This window comes from Caretta caretta, chromosome 3 (genome assembly GCF_965140235.1).
Source record: "Caretta caretta isolate rCarCar2 chromosome 3, rCarCar1.hap1, whole genome shotgun sequence".
Classification (NCBI taxonomy): domain Eukaryota; kingdom Metazoa; phylum Chordata; order Testudines; family Cheloniidae; genus Caretta; species Caretta caretta.
Window position 1 is genome coordinate 164,972,501 of NC_134208.1, and position 22,501 is coordinate 164,995,001.

At 39.9% G+C, this 22,501-nt stretch overlaps 1 protein-coding gene across 13 annotated transcripts in view; it reads left to right on the forward strand.

The window, feature by feature from the left end:
* Nucleotides 1-22,501, forward strand: part of ESRRG (estrogen related receptor gamma) — a 480,311-nt gene that overhangs the window by 223,358 nt on the left and 234,452 nt on the right. Inside the window, exon 1 of one of the 13 annotated variants that reach the window (XM_048843188.2) lies at nucleotides 4,634-4,741. The exons of 11 other annotated variants lie outside the window; for them this stretch is intronic. Coding sequence is in view for 1 of the 2 variants with exons in the window: in XM_048843181.2 (XP_048699138.1) it covers nucleotides 18,655-18,671 (17 nt within the window). In the remaining variant the exon portion in view is untranslated. Of the gene's footprint in view, nucleotides 1-4,633; nucleotides 4,742-18,564; nucleotides 18,672-22,501 lie in introns of those variants that run through there. One more of the 13 variants, XM_048843181.2, reaches the window with a different exon arrangement.

Sequence of the window (22,501 nt, forward strand, 5' to 3'; positions counted from 1 at the left end):
TCAGCTTTAGGGATGTGGTACGGGTAACAACATTTTTTTTTGAAGAACCCAAATATCTGAAACTACAAGGTAAAAGCTTCGGTAGTGGCTTTCAGTACTGGTGCTTTAATTTTTCAGTTAGCTGCCTGGATTACCTCATTCCCTTTCAAATGATCCCATCACATTAGTCTCTTCAAAGCAGACTGGATGCACAATTTAAGAATGTTCTATAGGGAACAATCCTGTCCTGGCATGGGATTGTACTAGATTACATAGTAGGTCTTTTTTATCTTTAATTATGATGTTCTATGACTTCCAATTCCTAACACACAGTCGTACACTTGTAATTTAAAAAAAATAGTCCAAATTCCGACTTGAAACCTGAAAAAATAGCGCTGACTTCAGTGCAGACTGCATGAGCTGTATAAGTCAGTGTGGAATTTGGCTCAATATTACTTTCTCATTGGAAATGGGATATATGATAATTTATAATGTTTCAGATGATCATAATCAAACACCACATAGTAGTGTGCTTCCAAACATTTTTTAAAATCATGATTATCTTGCTTCTCCTCTTGCAGTGCGATTTTAGTCGGTTCATTTGCATGACAAGGCATGCAGTGTTGCTAAAGGGAATACAGTGAAACAAGCACTTAGCCTGATTCTGGTCTCATACCTGTTTTACACCCCAGTGTAATCACATTGACTCCTGGGCAGTTACTTCTGATTTACACTGAGAGCGTAAAATTAGGCCTTTAATTCTACTGAGCGTTGCTATTTACAAATATCTATCTGGTTTCTTTTTCAGATCTTTTAGGGCTTTGTGATGGAGGAAATGTATGTTGCACTGAGTGAGGTGGCACCAGAAACTGACTGTTCTTTTTACTGCAGTGATCATATGCAAAGGAAATTGTCAAATATCTGCCCTGCAACCATTGTTGGAAAAAGTTTCGAAGGATGTTTGTTAGTTGTTTGCAGAACTGTAGGTGCAGGATTTCTGTGGGACTTTTGCCCTGTTCATTGGAGTTGTATGGGGGTGGATCTCAGGGGTGGCATGGCTAGCAAATGCTAATTGGGTCCCCTCCAACTCTTAGAAACAGCTCTGCTGCAGTGCTCACCCGTGGAGCAGTCTGATTTTTTTGTACTGCTGGCTGGCTTCCTTCTTAGCTCCTACTTTGGCCTCTCCCTAAACGGAGTAATTTGTGCAATCCCCAGTGTAGGAACTGAGTGCTTTGAAATGCTGCCCTTAGTTGCCCTTCTTCTGCCCTCAGCAACTGGAAGTTACAAGGGGCCTGATCATGCCTACCACATGGGATGCTCTCACAAGCCACTTGCAGCAGAGTAGCACCTCACGGTACTGTGAGTTCAAAGCAAAGCATCTGGGGAGCTTGCTGGTGCCCCATAGGGAGGGGCAAAGAACTGGGGAAGCAGAGGGAAGTGAGAGGGAGAACTTGGGGGGAGCAGACAGCATGGGCTACAGCTGCAGGGAACAGAGAGCAAGGGAGCAAAGACAATATGGGGCTAAAGAATTAATGTGTGGCAAAGATCTGGGAGCCCCAAAGGGAGAAAGAACTGGGTGTAGGTAGAAATTGGGGTAACAGAAGGACAGAGAGAACTGGAGGAGGCAAAAGAAGAGCAGAAAGGATGGTGGCAGAAATTTTTTTTGGGGGGGAGGACTAGGGGGTGCAGCAGAGAATTAGGGAATCCAGAGAAAGGAGGGTGAGAACTGGGGTCAGAGAAATGGAGGCCCTGGAGATAGGAGAGAGAGAACTGGATGGGGAGAGCAGGGGAGGTCTGAGGGAATGTAAGGAATGTGGTGGGGTAAAGGAGGCAGAAGTTAAGGAATGGGATAGAAGGGAGATAGAGACAGAGGATGAGGATGTAATGTGTAGAGGGAGGATAGACAGAGTGAGGCCAAAGGAGTTTGGTGGAGGGAACAGATCCTGAGCCTGGGAGATGTGTATGTGTGGCTGGGAGCCTAGAGACAACTGGGGGAGGAGCATATCTTGACATATGAAATGGTTTCGGGGCTGAGGGGTTAATGTCACATGTTAGTGGCAGGTTGTCTCTCCAAATGCATTTGTATCACCTAGCCCAATCTCTGGATCAATCCTGAAAGTTCTTTGGGGGTAAGGACTGTTTTTAAGTCTTGTGTTTGTACAATGTCTGGCACAGTGGGGCCTGGTCCATGACTAGCTCTCCTAGGCATTATCACAGTACAGCTAATAATAATTAATAATAGTTTCCAGTCTAAATCAGCAAAAACAGGGTGGAGAGAAGTATGCAATGTAAAAGCAGAATGCATAGTTTAAATTGGGCAAATGATTTGTTAATTAAGCTTCTTTGTTTGTTTACATATCTCCTAAATTGAAGGATTATGTCATGAAGTCATAGCTGGGTGGGTTTCTGGTCAAATCATAACCAAAGAAAAGCTCATATGTAGAAAGGATGGGAGTTGGGTGTTCTAGGCATAGGGAGAAGAATGAAAAAAGTAAGGGACAATTAAAGTCTGTGAGAGATGAACAAAGAATGATGTGCCCAGAGGTATTGTTGGGCTTATTTTAATTAAAACCAATCAAACAAATTCACCAAGGGTCTGGAATGAGAGCCAAGATGTGCACAGGAGTTATCACTATGTAGAGCCTGGGGCAGTGAGGTTAAGGAGTTTGAATTTGCTGAAGAAGGAGGCAGGAAGAATCAAGAATGGAGAGACATGAGAAGTGGAGTGGTGGTGTCATGCTTAGAGGAAGAGAACTTTAGCCTCAGTCTGGTGAATGGAAGAGAGAGGGTAGGAACAACAGATGTGGAGTCCAAGGAATTGAGGTGTTATTTTCTTGGCAGATATTTTATAACTGAAGGGGTGCCCAAACACTGCGGGCCTCTCGGTTCATTTCCCGACTGGACTACCTCTGAGTCAGTGGTTATGGATGGAGCTCAGATTTCACAATCGTAGAGTAAAATGAATTGAATTATTCACACTTCCTCCCTCGCTTTAGATAAAGGGATTTTTGGTTCAGTCAGGGTTAAATGTAAGGACACCAAATATTTCCAAACTTCAGTGAAATGCACTGAGGAGTTTTCCCTCCTCCTCCAGTCTTCTCTATCAGTGTTCCAATTGTTCTACAGGGGCTTCTGTTTCTAAAATCCCTGCTAGTTCTTGTAGAACACAAGTGGAAAGATATGGAGTCGTGTTTTCAGTTGGCCACTTAGTTGTGCATGTTGTTTTTTGCATCTTCAGATTTCATATTTTTGCATGTTAAGAGCTTTTGTGACAAAGTGATAATGGATTTCTGGCCGAGCAAACACCTGTGTCAAGAGGTGTTAAATTTTCATAATGTGCCTTGTCTTTCTAGCACCAATTGCTTGTGTTGGCTTGTATATATCTGGAATCCATTTCATTTCCTTCCTTACTAATGAGGGTTTGATTAGGGAATATGAGGAATTCCTCTGCCAAAAAGTATTGTACTCCAATCTATTTTAAAGAATTAGTCTCTGGTATTCTTTAATCATACAGGAACAAGGGAGCATATGAATAATTAACAAAATGTTTAAACTTTTGGATAGCCCAGTTTGAAAATGTTGTACAATGCATACATATGTTCAAAGATACAGGGATGTAAGATCTAACATTTTCAATGGAAGTGGAGTGTAGGGTATAACACAGATGAACAAGAAAATTGGAGGATTTAACACACAGAATACCAGGGATTCTCAAAACTGGATCTGAGCAGTTCTTGCAGGTAGTCTGTGGGGAGCTGGCAGGTCATGTGGTGCTGGTGATCCTTCTTGTTTCCAGCTGTTAAACTGCGTGAAAAGACAGATAAAAGTACATTAAGTCCTTTCTTAATACAACTTTTCCAAGTAAGCAATTGCTGTAGCTGCTATAGCTTTATGATTATGAATGGGAGGAGAATTGAAGCCTTGAAAGAGTGGTAAAGCGTTCGTGAGACAATCCCTCTGTCATGATGCAGTCCACATTATAAAAAAGATTGAGAATTCCTTCACAATATTCTTTCTAGGGTATGGTTACTACTTATGGTTGCAACTGAGAATCACTGTGTTCCTGGGCAGGGGAAAGGAGAATAGTTTTTTTTTTCTTTCATTAATTTTTCTTTTAGTATAAATTATGTCTTAAAGAAGTGATACATTCTGGGGAGATAGTTTTGGTTACTGTGTTCCTTGTCTCGCACACATTTAATGCTTCTTTGGCTTATTCTAGTCCAGTTTTGTGATCTGAAGAAATGTGATACAGTTCCTGGCCGTATGGTCTGGCTAGCTAAATCTTGTGTATGTAGTTGAGTTGGCTGGTTCTTGGCTGATGCCAGCATGTGTTGTGTTTATTATATGTAGTTCTTTCTGCTGTATAGCAATACCATATTCATCACTACTTTTTTTAATGGGGGTGTGGTTGAACTTTAGTGAGGGTCAATAATGTGTCACTCCCACATATAGTTTTGCAAATTGGACTGTCCTTTGCATTTCTCCATATTTGAAGAAGTGGGAGAGACAATTCCCAATGGTAGGAGAGAACCACTAGATTTGGGAGACTTGGGGATTGGCTATGTGCAAAAGTTGAACTGATTTTGAAATGTATTTAGTTAAACCTATGCAATTCCTGTGTATAGGTCTGGGTTTAACAGGTCTGCTGAAACGGAAAATATAGATGTGCTGATGCAAATGGTCTAAGCCCCGCACATGCCTAAAAGGATATAAGAAGTGAAGGGCTCCTTGTCACCATTCGAATACTCTTCCTGCACCCCAGGTAAGCCTTACACAGGCCTTTTAAACACAATTTTTGTCTGTCCACCTAGAGAGTTGTGAAAAGGAGAAGGACAAGCAAAACACAATAAAGGGTATGAATGAGAATTTTTTCATAGCACAAAAGTGTGTTTGAAATGTAGAACAGACTAGATTCAAAGTCAGTTTTCTCTATCACAGAAACTGCCTTTACCAGAGCACTTGCAGTATTTTTCATAGTGCTCCAGAGATAAAGACTATATATCAGGCTACGAAAAGTGATGATATCTAAGTCTATACATTTTTTTCAATCCCTTATCCAGACAGATCAGCTGAAACCATACCGTACATGTTTATCCTTCCCCATTGATAGGCATGATTCATGATTTTGTTTCAACTGTTCTATAATCATTTTCCCTAAAAGGAGAAGGTCTTAATCTTAATGTCTGATATTAAAGAATGTCTGATATCTTAAAAAACCCCAAATCTGTCTATGACTAGTGCTTTGGAAAGAATGATCTGGGATTCCAAGCTGTGATATATGGATGCTTTTAGTTTCACACTCTATGTGCAAGCAGGAAAAACAGGATTTTTATTGAAATTTTATATATTTTTTTTACCTCTTCTATTTCATTGGAGTTAGTATCTTTTGACTCGGCAGTCTGAAATGTAATATAAAGCGCTTGCTCACTTGTAAGTCTCCTGTCTAGCCCTCCATAGTGAGTATCCAAAGTATCAGTAATTGCTTTACATAGACAGGACTGCATCCTCAGCTGTGCCCCACTGGGTGTAGTTGAGGGGGAAGCCACAAAGGAGCCATTTGAAACTCCTCAATGCTAGGACTGGCTCTTCATGGGTCCCAGCGCTGATGTACTTCGGAGTAACTTCAGGGCTATTCTAATTCATGCTGACTTGTCGCAGCTAGTAATGGGTCATTATGCTGCCCCAGGGACTGCTGGAGTACAGAGCATTCTGACCACTTCCTAGCAATGGGGGCAGGATGCTGGCTGTATGTCAGCTGAAGATTTTGGGACATCTGGCCCACAGTCTTTACACAACCAAATTCACCTTTCAGATAAATTGCTGTGAGAATTTGAGTAATTCCGTCGTCATCAGTTAAATTACTCCAAGTTTACACCGGTGTAGCTCATAGCAGAATTTAGCCTTCAGTGTGTTCTGGAGAATGAGACAGATATGTTTTTTTAAAAGTGCTTTCGAATACATTTCATTTGGAAATATTAGGTGAATGTATATGCACTTGGTCTGGGTTTTGTGTCTGGGACTTGAACAATCAGACAATTGGTAGCTGGTCTAAAGAGGAAACGAAAAGGCTAATTTCTGCACAGAATATTGCAATACTTCTAATCTGTATTTTTTTTTAAGCGTGCAATACATCAAAAGATTCCATATAGGCAAAAAGTAGCAGTTTCACTCCTAAAGATCTGGGATACCTCCAACTGTTGTTCCCAAATGAGTTTGGCTGCCTTAAGACTCAGACCTTACAGGATATATTAGTTTATGCCTCTGGGTCAGTGCTTACAGTTTCGACAAGTAAGCAATCTTTGCTCAAGTGAGGCAGAGAATCAAGGATGCATTTCTTAAGTGGAGCCAAACTGCACCTGGGGGCCCTATAAGTCTGATTCTGTTAAGTTCTGCAGCGACTTCAGCATTCTTAAAATAAAAATTATATCGGTGAGGCTGATGTTTCAGAGTGAGCCACAGAATAATTTTACTACATTAACTGTATACATGAAGGAAGGTAGAGCCACTGGCCAGTGGTATGATTATATTATCCCTGGGGTGTGAATAAACAGGGGTTCACTTTCATGAGTATTCACCCATACAATATTGGATATTAGGTAAAATATCCCAAGTCAGTGATGCACCCGGTAAGGGTTTCCGCTGCTGCAGAATGTCCTCTTAACGGAAAATGTACAGCGTTAGTAGAGGTTGCCATAAGCTCTGGGCAAGATCTGTTCACTCTGATCATTATCCCATGAAGGACCAGAACCTGCTCTCAGTTAAATCCAGACCAACTGGACTGTCATCAGTGAGGTATTCCAGATTTATGCGGATGCAAGCAGAATCTGGCCTATTGTAAAAATTCTGTTGATACTCCAAACACAGAGGATTTATTTATAATCTTATTCAAAAGTTGCTTGCCCTGCTATGCTCGAGAAATCTTTGAAATGTTCCTCTCTCTTAGATAATATCACTCTTGTTTACCCTTTTCTTCTGCATCAAGAGTTAGGAATGGTCTCACTGGTACTTTCTAGCTGCCTGGAGACACAGAATAGTCATGAACCCATTTTTGCCAGTTACATTGAGTTTACGGCTATCTTGTGTAACCAGAGCAGAGCAAAACAGCTGGAGCACACCAGTAAATCTGGTCCCTACTTTTATCCTCATTTTTTAGGTCTTTTCCCTGCCTTCACTTCTCTGATTCCTTCCTACTCTCCTGATGTAATGTTTCCTGTTTCTCATCTTGTTCTCCTACCAAACTCTTCTACCATGCCTCTCTTACACTTGGAACAATGTCTCTTTTATTTTGTGTGCCAAACAGCCAACTTCCATTCATTTAAATCCCCTCTTTAAAAATACTCCTTGCATAAGACCTGTTAATAACTACCCACCAAAGAAATGAAAAGAGAGGAGAGTGAGGGGGAGACAGTAAGTTTGCACTGCTCTGAAATAAATCTTCATCTTCCACTTGAAACTGTATGGACTGTAATTTTGATCATAACCTGCCTGGGGCACATAGTGTAAGCAAGCCTATCACTGCATTCCAACAACCACCATAGTAGAATAACAAAAAAGAACCGAGAGAAGGATCGTTTAACTTACGGGGATTGTTTTTTTACTCATCTGTTTCAAGGTGCAGATACTACCCAAACAACAGTTGAGCTGAAATATCAGAAGAAGAAAGTGGGATAGCAAGACGTAATTTTGTATCTCTATGTCAGTCTCTTGACTCCTTATGCAGCTGAGGGAGTTCATGTGTGTGAGTTAGGGATTTTTAATTGTATTGTAATATGTCAGTGTAATTTATCTAATGTACCTAAATTCTTATAAGCAATGGGTCATATGGGCATGGTGTATTTTACACTGTCCCATTTCCCACAGAAAAATCTTAAGATCGCCCCATGGACTGTCTCCCTCTCCCTTACTCCCCAATTGTCTTTTATCATTGTCAGAAACTCTGAGTCTTTTGTTATCTTGTTGTCATGTCATTACCATTTATGCCTAGAAAGTTAAGTGCACAACTATGAATGCATACAAGGCCTCTTAAATAACTCAGTGAACCTCATTGTAAATTTATATTGAACTATGCAGTGGGAGTTAAATATTTCACCAAAAATAGGGCATTTTAAATTGAATTCAGTGTGATACCAATGAGTAATCCCATTACAGTATGCATTCACCTCCGTTCATTGAACTTTCTTAAACATGTTGAGAAAAGTGGTCAAATTCTACTTTTACAATCACAGTTTGGCTAGTATTCAGTCAGAGTTGCAAGTGTGTAGCCTGCTAAAAATATATATTAATATTTGGTATTTGCAGTGTATGCAGTCCTTTCATCCAAGGATCTGGAAACATTTTACAAATCTTACTTGATGCAATCTTGCAACACCTCTGTGAAGCATATAAATATTTTTCTCTCTCCTTTTACAAATCGAAAACTTGAAAGACAGAGAAGTTAAGTGATTTGCCCAAGGTCACAAAATCAGTCACTTGCAGAGTCAGGAAGGAACCAAGGAGTTCTGATTTCCAGACCCTGCACTGACCTATTGATGATATTGCCTCATGGCTGCAAAAAGAACAAGTCCAGGAGATGGTGAGAGAAGGGTGATTCTGAGTGTGGCATTCACACCAATATTGCTGTAGAGTGAGTTCAAAATCAAATAGAGCTGAGTACATTTCTCTCTCTCTCTCGATTTCCCAGATTATGACAGTTATGTTGAAACAAGCATTGGGTGAAATCCTGGCTCCATTCAAATCACTGGCAAAATTCCTATTGACTATAATGAGACCAGGATTACATCCTTTTTAAGCATGTGTATGTGTGAACATGTCACAGGCTTTGTGTGGGAAATTCTAAGATTCTTGCAGGTTGATTTACTAATTGTGAGGCTGCTTTGGGTTGCTTTTCACATTATTGCCTGTAGCTTTGGTCTCAGGGAGAGATTTTACAGCAGAAGACTGTTAAATATCATTTATTTAACCTTCGAAAATCCACCAGAGAGCTGTATACAAGGGGTTTTTTTTAGCTTACTTTCAAATTTACAGACAGTACCCTTGCCCTCATCCTCTGCATATTTGTTTCTGAAACTCTGGGTGAAGGCTATAAATAACCAGCAACAGTATCTATTCTTATCTCCTCTCCCCCATTCACTCTACCGAAACATCCTGGCAGCAACCTTGGGACCACATTTAGAGAAATAGTAAGAGAGGAGGAAAGACAATAAATTACTCTGGTATCACTTACTTTTTCTGCACTACTATTAAGACTTACCTCAGTCCTTGCTTAGGTTGGGGCGGACCAGTGGGGAATAGTTATGGGATATGATGTGAAATTAGAGATTTAGCAAATCATGTGTGATAGCTCTATGGACATCAGGAATAATAGCGACAACATGCTAATTGTCAGTCCACCCAAAACAGTTCTTCCTCTGCTGAGATTTATGGCAGATCTTCTGAATGGGGGAGACAAGAGTTTGGCTTTAAACATAAAAAATAGAATGATATTGCGTTCTAACATTGTCCTTCACCCTAAAAGTGTGGTCACATATGTTCACTATTGGATTAAGGACATATATTTAGAGTAGCGATAAAGCCTCTGTTGACACAGTGGTGAAAAAGCCACTTTTCCTTCCTGTAGGCCAAGTCCTTCAGTAGAAGTTTGCCTAAGGAAGGATTGAATAAAAACTGGGCTCAATAGTTCACAATTTGACCTGTGATTAAGATTGCCTCAGATTTCTGAATTTACCACGAGTTTTGTTCGCACACAAACTCAGGATCGTACATTGGCCTTTCTTCACTGGTGAGTGTGTTTATTTCACAATGCTCGTTGTTTTCTCCCAGCCAATTCTCTGATGAACCGCGTGAATCATTGGCATATGAAGTCTCTTTCATTGCCATGCTGAAGACCTGGATTCTGGTTGTCATGAGGACAGTGGCGAAAATGACTGTTCTAGCCAATGGACCAGTTCCTCCTCTGGTCTAAATTGGTGTAGCTCCATTGACTTCAGCGGAACTATGCTGATTGACACCAACTGAGGATCTGGCCCAGGGTGTTGACAAGGAATATTTTCCTCAACTCCATTGGATTCAGAGAAGTGGAGCCAGCTGACCTTTGCTGGAAGCAGCTGTCTTAATCCCAACTCTACATATGAAATGATGGGGTCTAAATTAGCTGTTACCACTCAAGAAAGAGATCTTGGAGTCATTGTGGATAGTTCTCTGGAAACATCCACTCAATGTGCAGTGGCAGTCAAAAAAGCTAACAGAATGTTGGGAATCATTAAGAAAGGGATAGATAATAAGACAGAAAATATCATACTGCCTCTATATAAGCCCACGGTACGTCCATATCTTGAATACTGCATGCAGATGTGGTCGCCCCATCTCAAAAAAGATATGTTGGAATTGGAAAAGGTTCAGAAAAGGGCAACAAAATGATTAGGGGTATGGAACGGCTTCCATATGAGGAGAGATTAATAAGACTGGTACTTTTCACCTTGAAAAAGAGATGACTAAGGGGGGGGCATATGATCGAGGTCTATAAAATCATGACTGGTGTGGAGAAAGTAAATAAGGAAGCGTTATTTAATCCTTCTCATAACACAAGAACTAGGGGCCAGCCAATGAAATTAATAGGCAGCAGGTTTAAAACAAACAAAAGGAAGTATTTCTTCACATAACGCACAGTCAACCGGTGGTACTTTTTGCCAGAGGATGTTGTGAAGGCCAAAACTATAACAGGGTTCAAAAAAGAACTAGATAAATTAATGGAGGATGAGTCCATCAATGGCTATTAGGCAGGATGGGCAGGGATGGTGTCCCTAGCCTCTGTTTGCCAAAAGCTGGGAATGAGTGATGGGATGGATCACTTGATGAATACGTGTTCTGTTCATTCCCTCTGGGGCACCTGGCATTGGCCTGCTTTGGAAGACAGGAAACCGAGCTAGATGGACCTTTGGTCTGATCCATTATGGCCATTCTTATGTTCTTGTCTTCATTGTCGGTGTGTGTGGGGAGGAGTGGACGCAGAGGACAGGAATGAGATCATGCAAGTCTGCATTTGTGGAGGAGTTTGATGTGGGAGAGATGTCAGGAGAAGGGAGCAGACAAGTTGAACCTGAAAGGGGACATAGCGAGGAAAGAGGACAGAGGGGAAGTGATGAGCACAGAGGGACAGGGAGGAAAAAGAAGGGGAAGAGAAGGACACAGCAAGAAAGATAGTCTTTAAGTTAAGCACTTAAGGGGCCTAGTGTCTGACTTCCATAGGGCCACTTTCTGGTCTCATTTACATAGGCGTGAGTCCAGAGTAACTCCGTCAATTTCATTGGAGCTACTTCATATTTACACTGAGGTAGCTGAGATCATGATTGAGTTGATCAAGTTGTAGCTGAGATCAGTTTGCTGTGCTCCTGGGAAAAGGAATATTCAGGTTGCTATGCAGCAATTCCTGTAACCAAACTAAGAACTGAATTGACAGGCTCCCAAGGGAATCTTACTTGAGTGTTCTCCAAGTGAGAAAGGACAATGTAATGCATGCCCTAAGGAAGGGAGAAGCCCTCGTGTGGGGAGGAAAAAAAAAGGCTTGCATTGGAGGAATGACCAGTCAGAAATTTTCTTTTCCTTTGGAATAATACTTAGCTCTTAAAGCACTTTACATATGGAGGTCTCAAAGAGCTTTATCAAAGGGAGTGAAATGGTTTGCCAGAACTCACACAGCAGGTCAGAGTCAGAGCAGGGACTAGAACCCAGGTCTTCTGTAGCCTATCCACTGAACCACACTGGCTCTCAAGAACAAAAAATTTACTTACCATCACTCCTTAATGGATCTTTGGCTGCATCAAAAAATGAGCAAACGGTTTTGTGCCCTGGTTGCTAAAAGCTAGATTCTCCTATGTGTTCTGTACCTGCTGCAGAGAACTTCCTTCCCCAAATTGGGATAGCTGCGCTAGCTGATGTGTTGGTGGAGTGAACCAAGCTTCTTGCCCAGCCCTTGCCTGGTTTACTCCTGCCCAATTGCACAGGGATGGGAAGTAGCAGTCCCACAGAAGCTTCTCTCTTTGTGCTGCTGCCTGCTATCTGGGTAACTAGTGCAAGAGAGCTTATTATGGCCACATTACTCCTTTGTGTGGTCATGCAAGCTAGCCCACGCTGTGACCCATTCTGTTTTATTCCAGTGTGACGGCATGTGGAGTAAGGTAGTGCTCAACTGCACAGAATCTGGCCCTAAATTTGGAAATAAGTGCAGCTAGTGAAATGTGGACTTTTCAAAACTGGTTCAGCCTTCAAACATTCGTTATTTTAAAAGTATTGAACTGATGTTCTTCAGACTTGGTTTGTTGTCTATATTGGACTGAGATTTAAGAAACAAACCTAGTTTGAAGAACATCAATCTCACACTTTTAAAGGTCTGATTGTTTATATTCAGCAAGTGGGAGATTTTTCCTTCTTTTTAAGACTGATTGAAGCTATATGCAAAAAACAAAACATGAGTACAATAGTAAGATTGAGGTCAGTCAATGTGCAAGTTCAGAATGAATGCACTACCTAATTCTACCACTTATACATGTGATCTGTGACAGTCTTGATATGCACTGATAATGAAACATTATATTCTATTTTATTTTTTTCTATAACTTTGGATGTTCTCTTTGGATGGTCTGTATCTTAACATGATCATATAATTATAAGACTATCATAATCCATATGCAAAGGAACAGAGTTAAGATGATAGCATGTTTTCATCGTTACATTAAATTCTGAGTTTCCCATTTTTGTGTGTTTATACTATATTAACACTAACATATAAAATATGTGATTGATATGTTTTTATGTGAAGTCCTTCAAGATTTTTCTCAAGAAAGGTGTTATACCAATTAAAAATATTGTTTCATCTGCACCCTGTACCATACCATTGTATCCCTCTGTCTCTGTGATTTTCTCTCTATTCTTTACTCTTTCTCTCCATAAAAATGTCTAGTAGTATTATTTTGTGCTGTTACTTTGTGATTTATTCCATATAATTACCACAGTTCCAAAGGCACGGGAAGTCAATGGGGGGGGGGGGTCTTTCCATTGAATTCATTGGACTTACATCAGACCTGTCAAGGTTCCTTCCCCACTCTGAACTCTAGGGTACAGATGTTGGGACCTAAATGAAAGACCCCATAAGCTTATTCTTACCAGCTTAGGTTAAAACTTCCCCAAGGTACAAACTTTTACCTTTTGTCCTTGTACCTTATGCTGCCACCACGAAGCGTGTTAAACAAAGAACAGGGAAAGAGCCCACTTTGAGACGTCTTCCCCCCCAAAATATCCCCCCAATCCCTACACCCCCTTTCCTAGGGGAGGCTTGGTAAAAATCCTCACCAATTTGCATAGGTGAACACAGACCCAAACCCTTGGATCTTAAGAACAATGAAAAAGCAAGCAGGTTCTTAAAAGAAGGATTTTAATTAAAGAAAAAGTAAAAGAATCACCTCTGTAATCAGGATGGTAAATACCTTACAGGGTAATCAGATTCAAAACACAGAGATTCCCTCTAGGCAAAACCTTAAGTTACAAAAAGACACAAAAACAGGAATATACATCCCATTCAGCACAACTTATTTTATCAGCCATTTAAACAAAAGAGAATCTAACACATATCTAACTAGATTGCTTACTAACTCTTTACAGGAGTTCTGACCTGCATTCCTGCTCTGGTCCCGGCAAAAGCATCACACACACACACACACAGAGACAGACAGACAGACAGGACCCTTTGTTCCCCCCGCCCCTCCAGCTTTGAAAGTAACTTGTCTCCTCATTGGTCATTTTGGTCAGGTGCCAGTGAGGTTATCTTAGCTTCTTAACCCTTTAGAGTGAAAGGGTTTTGCCTCTGGCCAGGGGGGATTTTATAGTTCTGTATACAGAAAGGTGGTTACCCTTCCCTTTATATTTGTGACAAGACCCTTAACAGAATAGATACTTAACAAAGGCTGAATTTCAGCTCTGAATGGGATAGATGTTTAATGAATGCTCTCATCGTCTTGAGAGATGGCAGCCAGTACAGAAGGTGAGATGAAAGTTGAAGTTTTGTGGGAAGGATACTTCATTTTAACTAAACTTTGTTTTTGCTCCCCTTTTCCCCCTTTGTTTTAAAGCAAAGATATACACAAATACTCAGTTAGACATTCCTGTTCTGCATTAGAATAGCCAACAAAGTCAGCCTAGACCATTTGGATCATGTCACTCGTCTTAAAGTGTATTGCTGTTTTTAAAGAAAGAACATGTCATGTTCTGAACAGGGATCTTTAATGCATGAAACTTGTTTAAAGCATTAATAAATCAAGTCCTTGCTGTTACAACCTATATCTGATTTTCATTCATGACATTCTGTTTCTTTGTGCATGAGAACTGGAAAAAAATATATATCAAGCCCCAAAACTATTGGGAAGATTTAAAAAATGAAATATAATAAAATAAAAAGCATAGGAAATAATGTTCTGGATCTGCTAGGATGTTTAATAATGGTGCTATTTTTGAATAGCTATTGCCATAGGAGGTTGTGAGCTGCATAGGGCTATTTTCATTATTTATGGTCTATTGAATAGGCTGTTTTTCACACATTTCTCCCCCACTCCCCCAAAAAGGGGCATAATTAGGACCAAATAAAGAGTATTTGGGCCTTATTCTCCTCTCATTTACACTATTTTTATTCAAACATTGCTCCATTGGTTTCAGTGGAGTTACTTGTGATATCAGAAAACATCAGTCTTTTGTGTTTCTTGGGCTTCATGCCTCATTTTTGACCTTGCTTGCCTAAAACGAATGCAAAAAAAATGTAAACTGAAAAAAACCCCCCACATTTGAATTAATCCAGAGTTGTTTGGGATTGCGGAGTATATCAAAGTAGTATGCCTCTGAAGTTACAAACGTCTCTTGTAAGAAGACAGCATACGTCTGAATTTGGGAAAATTTTGGTAAATTCTGCAATATAGTCCATAATCTTTAATCATTGTAACTACTGGTGGGCCAAACGTCGGTATTTGGATCCAGGTTTGGGTTAGATTTGGGGCCAGGGTTCATGGACCTGATTCTCCGTTGCTTTGAACTATGCTCTTACTCTTTCCTCCACTACAAAGATTCACATGCCTCTTATTAGGACATTACATTAAAAGTAGGTAAACTGTCCTTTTTCTCATTTTAAAAGATTCCTTTAGTGGTGACGAAAGATCCCAAACTGATAATCCTGGGAGTTGAAGTCCCATATGGAACAGATATACTGCATGTAGAATCAGTGCAAGCTTTCTGACCCCACCTGCCATGGTGCCTCCACCCTGAATTGGAGATACAACTCCAAAGGTGTTCAGAGAGTTCCGTCTCTGTGCCCACACAATCCTTGGCTGAGCATGTCAACAAAGGCATCAGTTGAAATGGTGTGGTTTTTTTTTTTTTAAGTGTGTGTGTGAGCTCCAGTCCGCTAGGGGCTGCAGAGAGACCGAAAGTGCATTTTACATAGGCTGCTGCAATTTGAACAGCAATCTGATGGTAATGACTTTGAATTACATCTAGAATGAACTTGATTTGAGCCAGTGACCTTGAGCTGAAAGAGTCCGTAGGCCATTATCAAAGACCTGAGCCCCTTTTTGTAGTTTTAAATGATTTTGTTTATGTAGATTGGTTTAGTTTTATTTATTTTTTAATCTGGGTACAGCATAAGAGAGGTGACAATCCGTATATTATAAGAACAAATAAGCCCACGACGTTTTCCTGTACCATTCTGTTTGCTTTAGAAAGCTGAGTTTTAGGCACTGCCTGTTGTGAGGTTCTACTTGCTAAACTGCTCAAAAACCTCAAATTTCCAACAACTCAACTCTTTGTTGCAAACCTGAGCATGCAGCATAACACACAACGTGTTGTGATTTGTTGCCATGCTGACAGTGTCAACTTAACTACAGCTGACAAACAGTTTTTAAATAGAACATTTCAATTCATTATAGTATTCTCCATCTGTTCCCCCCCACTCCACACACAAGCAAAACATTTGAAAAATGTTACCACAATGGTTTGGTTTACACATCCAGACACTAACACAAAAAATTTGCTAAAGACTGTATTTTAGGACTCCAGTTAAATAATGATAGTCTTCAGTGTAAAAAAAGGAAACTCTCTTAATTAACTAAAAAAAAATCTAATGGATCTGCTTACTTGTGTATAGTCAGTGATTTTCCCAATCATTTTTGGAGGGGAGGGAGTATGTATTTTTATCTCTTTATATATTTTCTCTAGTTTCCATTTTCATCTATTTTGGTAGCATTTTACCTGCTTCTTTCCAAAATGGCTGCAATCACGGTTCCTAGTGTAGTGTCACTGACAGGAAGGGAACATTCATTATCTAATGGTTAAATCAGGCTACTGGGAGTCAAGTTTACTGGGAGTTGTACCTGGCTCTGCCACTGACTCATTGTGTGACCTTGAACGAGTCACACAACCTTTTTGTACGTCAGTTTACCCATATGTAGAACAACATTGACCTACCTCAAGCAGATGTTGTGAGGCTTCATTAAGTGTCTGTAAAGTTCTTTGAAATACTGAGGTGAAAAATACTGTAGAAGTACAAAGTATTTATTTATTTATTTTATTTATTGTGTCTGACTGCACTACTTCCCACAAACCTGCCACTAAAGCAGTTGTATGGATTGGTTGCTGAGTGAACTATGAATCCATCAATTCATCCATCATTCTTTCTCTTTTAGATTGAACCCAGCTGGCTAGCTTTGCCCATTAGTGACTTTTAATAAATCAAATCATATTTGCTGTTTTAATTGTATCTTAAAGGGTAATATGGGCTGTGCTTTTAAATTAAAAATACGGTGTGACAACATGTACCTTAGAAGTCCTACTACTCCAGTGTTACTTACAGTGTTAAATCGTTGGTTTAAAGCTAGATTTAAAAGTGTAAGGAAACTTCATAATTCTACTACGTAGTACTTCCCAATTCTGGCAGAAGGTTTCCTCAGCACTTCTTTTCCAAGCTTTGGGCATGAATGTTTGTACAATCTGCTCAGAGCATCTTCTCAGAAGGCACATTTTGAAAATAAAATCAGCTCAAAAACGGCAATCCACAGTGAAAACACCTAAGAACTGTTGTTTAGTGACAGACACAGTGATGGCCATTTAAAAAAGAGAAAGGTGCCAAAATAATGTAAAATCAGAGCTCATGAATTATTCAATGTTCATTTGAGTGAGATTTTTATTTTTATTGTTAAAAGATACTGGCCAAAAAAGCTTTCCCCCAAACTAATAACATAGGGAATAACAAACTGGAGTGCTTTATTTTTAATCTGGGGCCAAAAGTAATAAAACTATCTTATAAATCTCATTAAAAAGGAGTAAAACATTGATAAAATAATCTCCTTTATATATGATTACCTTAGATATAGGAAAAGCAGGGATTTTGTAAGGAAACCGTTGCTCTGGGTGGAATCCTGACCCCATTGAAATAAATGAGAGTTTTGCCATTGATATCAGTGGGGCCAGGATCTCACCCTATGACCTATCTGCTTTTAGAAAATGGGGCAAGTCCTTGAGGCTTCATGGAGTTTACCTTCTTCCTGAATTCAGAAATGCATAGTTCATTTGTTTTGCAAGCAGGAAAATCAGCACAGAGGTGGCTAGTCAGTAATTTCAGACTCTTTAGAGGAGATCAAAGAAGAAGGCAATAGTGAGGAGGCGTATCCTTATATGAAAAGGAAAATACCTAAGTAACTGAGATAGTGTGGTGAGGAAATAATAGGAATCAAAAAGATTCATTAAAAGAACAAACTGAGTAATTATGGGAGATTTCAACTGCTGGGATCTGAACTGGGACACACTAAGTGGAGCAATAAACTGAGCAATACATTTGTGGACATGGTGACCTGAATCTGGGCCCTCATGCTAATTTTCAGCATTAAAAGGAGTGGGAAGTATAGACAGATTTGTAGCCTCTGGCTTTTTACCATTTTTTGGCCAATGTCCCTTCTAGATGGGAGGACTCTGACGGTGTAGACTTAAGAGGGGGATTTGCCTGCAATAATTGCAGAACCTGGAACCCACAAGGGGAAACTGCATGGATTTTTGGGTTTCCTCATGTCCAGACCCTGTCTCCACACATTTTCTGGGTCTTGACACACCCAAGGCATTGACTGGCGCTTACTCCTTTGTGTGGACATTATCAACGGAGTAAAAAGCAACATATGGAAACTGATTGAGACTGCTAGAGTACCAGGGTCCTCATGAACTTAATGGGGAACATGTCCCATAATGCGACTGTAACAGTGTCTTCATCTTTCCCTATGGCCTTGCAAAGCAGGCCTCCATTGCTGTAGATGCAGAGTCGCTATGCAAAGAAGTTGCTATGCAATTGAGGGGGACCATAATGAGCAGTTGCTTTTCTCCTTTGCACAGTCACTGCATTCCGTCCATTTGGTGCGCTCAACGCTTCTGTGTTTCTATGCCCCGTTGTGTATTTCCACATCTAGCTACTCTTTTTTTTTTTTTTTTTTTAAATTTCCACTCACAAGACTTACAAGATACTACTGACAATGTGGCCTGGAGTGATTCAGGGAAAATTGGTCCTTGTGAATTTTGGAGGAAGGCAGGAAGTATCTGATTAAATGGAAAGAAATCCAAAGAAAAGCCTCAGAGAAGAAATGGCAAGTGTTCAAAGAAAATATGCATCCAAGGACTGTGTGAGTAGCAGCTGGTAATAAGTTCAGCAAAAAATAAAATAGATAAAGCAGATGAAAAGTGCAAATTTGTCATCCAGAATATAAGAACAGGTAACAATGTGTACAGAATATAAGAGCCTAATCCAGTGAGGAGCTGAGTGTCTTCAACTCACTTTGAAATCAGAGGGAATTTAGGGTGCTCAGTCTCTTGCAAGACTGGGTCCTAATGCATTGGGTAAAGAGGATTGTAAAGCTAAAATGAAGAGTTTAAGAAATTGTCAGAAAAGCAAAGGTAAAACTGAGAGAAACAGTAAATAAAGAGGTTATGATAAATACTAAGATGTAATAAGAAAGGTCAGCAAAGGAGACATTTGGTCTGTAAGAGAAACTTTTCCAAGGAATAAAGTGGATAGACTCTACAAGGTAATTTGAGCTAGTGTCAAACACAAAACCAAGGGGACACGAGCTGTAGCTAAGGAAAGGGCCAGGCGCTCTAGGAATTTAGGCAGCATTTCTTTAGAGAGAACAGTTAATAATGTATGTGGATTGAACTACTAAGGGCAGTAATTGGAGCAATAGAATTATGAAGGAAAATATTTTAGGGTATATGTGCTAATGTTCTTCATTGCCTCCTTCTCTCTTAACATTTCATATTAGTTCACCTTAGGGAACAGCACATTACTACTATCTTCAGAGTTTGTTTTATCATCTTCCAAAGTGAACAACCTCCTCTCTCCCCACTCTCTGCTTTAAAAAAAAAATCTGAAGTATTTTTTTCCTCTTATGGAAAATTTTCTGTCTCTGTCTCTCTCAACCTGAATTGTTGTCTGAAGTGACTTCCTTCCAAGATCCCACCATTTGATAAAAGGAATAAAATACAGAAAGATAAGTTCCTAAAATCACTCTGGGCTTTCTTTAATGATAATCATTAGCCCTGTTCTGAACTCTATTGACAAAATCAATCTTGGAATATTCTTAAAAGCAGAGCCAGTGTTCTTTTAAAGAGAGAACTACTTACTTAGAAGTTCTAATGAAACTGACCTAATTCTTCAGTTATACACTAACTTTTTTTAAACAAACAGTAAAATAAAGATAGTTTGGAAATGATGCATATTGATTCCAGTAAATGAACAGGTTAGAACCTTGACTGCAAAGTTAATTTCTCAGTAGCTGCCTAAAATGTTCTTTTTCTTTCCTGAAGAACACCAGATATTGTTTGCATGCATCTTGATAACCAACATGGAGATTATATATTAATATATACAGACGAAGACAGAGACAGAGAGAAAATACTTAACAGTCAAAGAATGAGGGAATCATGCCATTACTCATAAGTGGCACAGCCGTGAATGAGTTACTCAGTCATCTTCTAGCAAGTGCAATGTCCTTTGCTATTTTTTTTAAGGAATTTAGCTGCACTTATTAGCACCACTAGAATTAAGGATCTGGCACTACTGCTAAGGATCTGTAAGTGTTTCCATCATAAATCAAGCAGTTTAAAATCTTAACTATGAATCTTAATGTCAGAGGTCTAGGCAAAGAACACCTTTTCAAAAAAATACTTGAAACAACTGGCTTTAAGTTTCAAGGCCGTATTAAAGAAAGGTTTACTTGATGTAGACAGAGTATTTTGGGCCCTCCAAGGCTTACAGGCTCAGAGCCAAGACTAGCAGCGTTCAAAATTGACTTGTCAGATTTGTTTTGGTTCACTCTTCCTGTGAATGGGATTTTGGTAAATTTTGCTTTCTGGCTTGTGTATAAGAGCTGAGCTGAGGAAGCAAATTGAACAGACAGGGTAATGTGGATACTTGTGTCCAAATCAGGTGCATGCAACACCCTGCAGTCATTATCAAAATGAGCACCCTGAGTTTATCGTGGGTGGTTCAGTAGACAGAAAGGCTTCCATCTATTTATTTTTGTCCTTGTCATAAGGACATAATTACAACACTTTGCGATGGTGCCTCATTAAACTGTTGTGAATATGCCCTTTCATGAAATGAGATTTGTAAGTACATGAGGACATAGTGTCAGTTGGTTATGGCGCATTGACGTGATGTGATGAGGTCATGATGCAATACTGTTGTGTTGCAAAGCTGTGTAGCAAGGCAACGTCATGGCATTGCAATGCTCAGAATAAATTTTCCTGTATGGTCAACTTGCAAGATGTGGAACGGAAACTGAGAAACAGACTAAGTGGGATTTGGACCATGTCATTGCCCTTGTTTCAGAGTGACTGATGGCATTTCTAGGATCAGGACCATACTATTGGCTTTTGTTTTGTTTTGTTTTTTGTTTTTTAATACTATTTTTAGATTTGATTCTGTTTTGAGCCTGTCAACACCTTGACACAGAGATCCTTAAAAACAGCTTTGTTTTTTTCAAATAACATATCTTAAGCTCAGAATTCCTTATATGGGCCATAGTCCTCTGTGGTATTTATACGAAAAGTAAAACTGCCTAGTTGCATCCCGGGCTGGAATACGAGCAATGAGGAATTTTACTGTGAATTGGAGTTTTTTAGATCTTTGCTATTCATGTACATGTTATTTTGTTAGGGACAGATTCTGAACAGGTATGATGGGATAACATGGTTTTGGTAATTAAATATTCATGGTAAATAGGCCCAATGGTCTGTGATGGGATATTAGATGGGGTGGGATCCGAGTTACCCAGGAAAGAATTTTCTGTAGTATCTGGCTGATGAATCTTGCCCATATGCTCAGGGTTTAGCTGATGGCCATATTTGGGGTCGGGAAGGAATATTCCTCCAGAGCAGATTGGAAGAGGCCCTGGAGGTTTTTCACCTTCCTCTATAGCATGGGGCACGGGTCACTTGCTGGAGGATTCTCTGCTCCTTGAAGTCTTTAGCCTACGATTTGAGGACTTCAATAGCACAGATATAGGTGTGAGGTTTTTTGCAGGAGTGGTGAGTGAAATTCTGTGGCCTGCGTTGTGCAGGAGGTCAGACTAGATGATCATAATGGTCCCTTCTGACCTAAATTTCTATGAATCTATGAACAGCCCTACATTGCCGCACAAAGCGGGAGGAGGATTGAGATCCTACTACCCCTGTACTGTTCCCTGTGCACTTTACTAGAGAGCACCAGCACTGCGCTAGGACTATATGGCTAGTGGATCTAGCCTTCCCAAAGGGAGCAAGGAGCAGCGGGGCTGAGTCAGTCAGAACTGCTCCTGGGGTTCCCTCTGCAATGTGTCTCCCTCCACATACCCCTCAGTGCAGACCTTAATTAGCACTTAATGTTCATATCCACAGTATAACAATTGATGCTGTGAAAAAAGCATGTTAGATTAATACATAAAACACTGCTAACTTGTAAGAGCTCCCTTGACATAATACTGGGCCTGAAGAACTTTCAAATTCTGTAATATGTCTGCAGCTCGTTTCTTTCCTTTTCATATTTTTATTTTTTGGTCATCCTAAAACATCTTTCTTGCAAATATATTACAAAATGCCACAACACTGGTTATAATCTGGGGGTCCAGTCCTGAAGTCCTTACTCAGACAAAACTCCCGTGGGAGTTTGCTTGAGTAAGGAGTGCAGGCCTTGGCCCTATAGGTGAAGTGTAAAGGCTACAATGAGTCATAGTGGTGAAATATTTTGATATGGAAGGGCAAGGATAAATAAGTCTGCAAAGTGTTGTTGGATGAACTTCTTCAAAAGATTTGGAGGTTTGTTTTTTAAATAGGGGTACCAAAGAGTTCAGATGCTAATCTGAACCTTTTGAGGTTCCTTATCCCTCTTTCTCTGCAGTTTCTTTAATAGTCTGCTGGCTTCCCACTTCCTCCCAGAGAATAGCTATATCCCCAGTATTCCTACACTCCCTGCTTC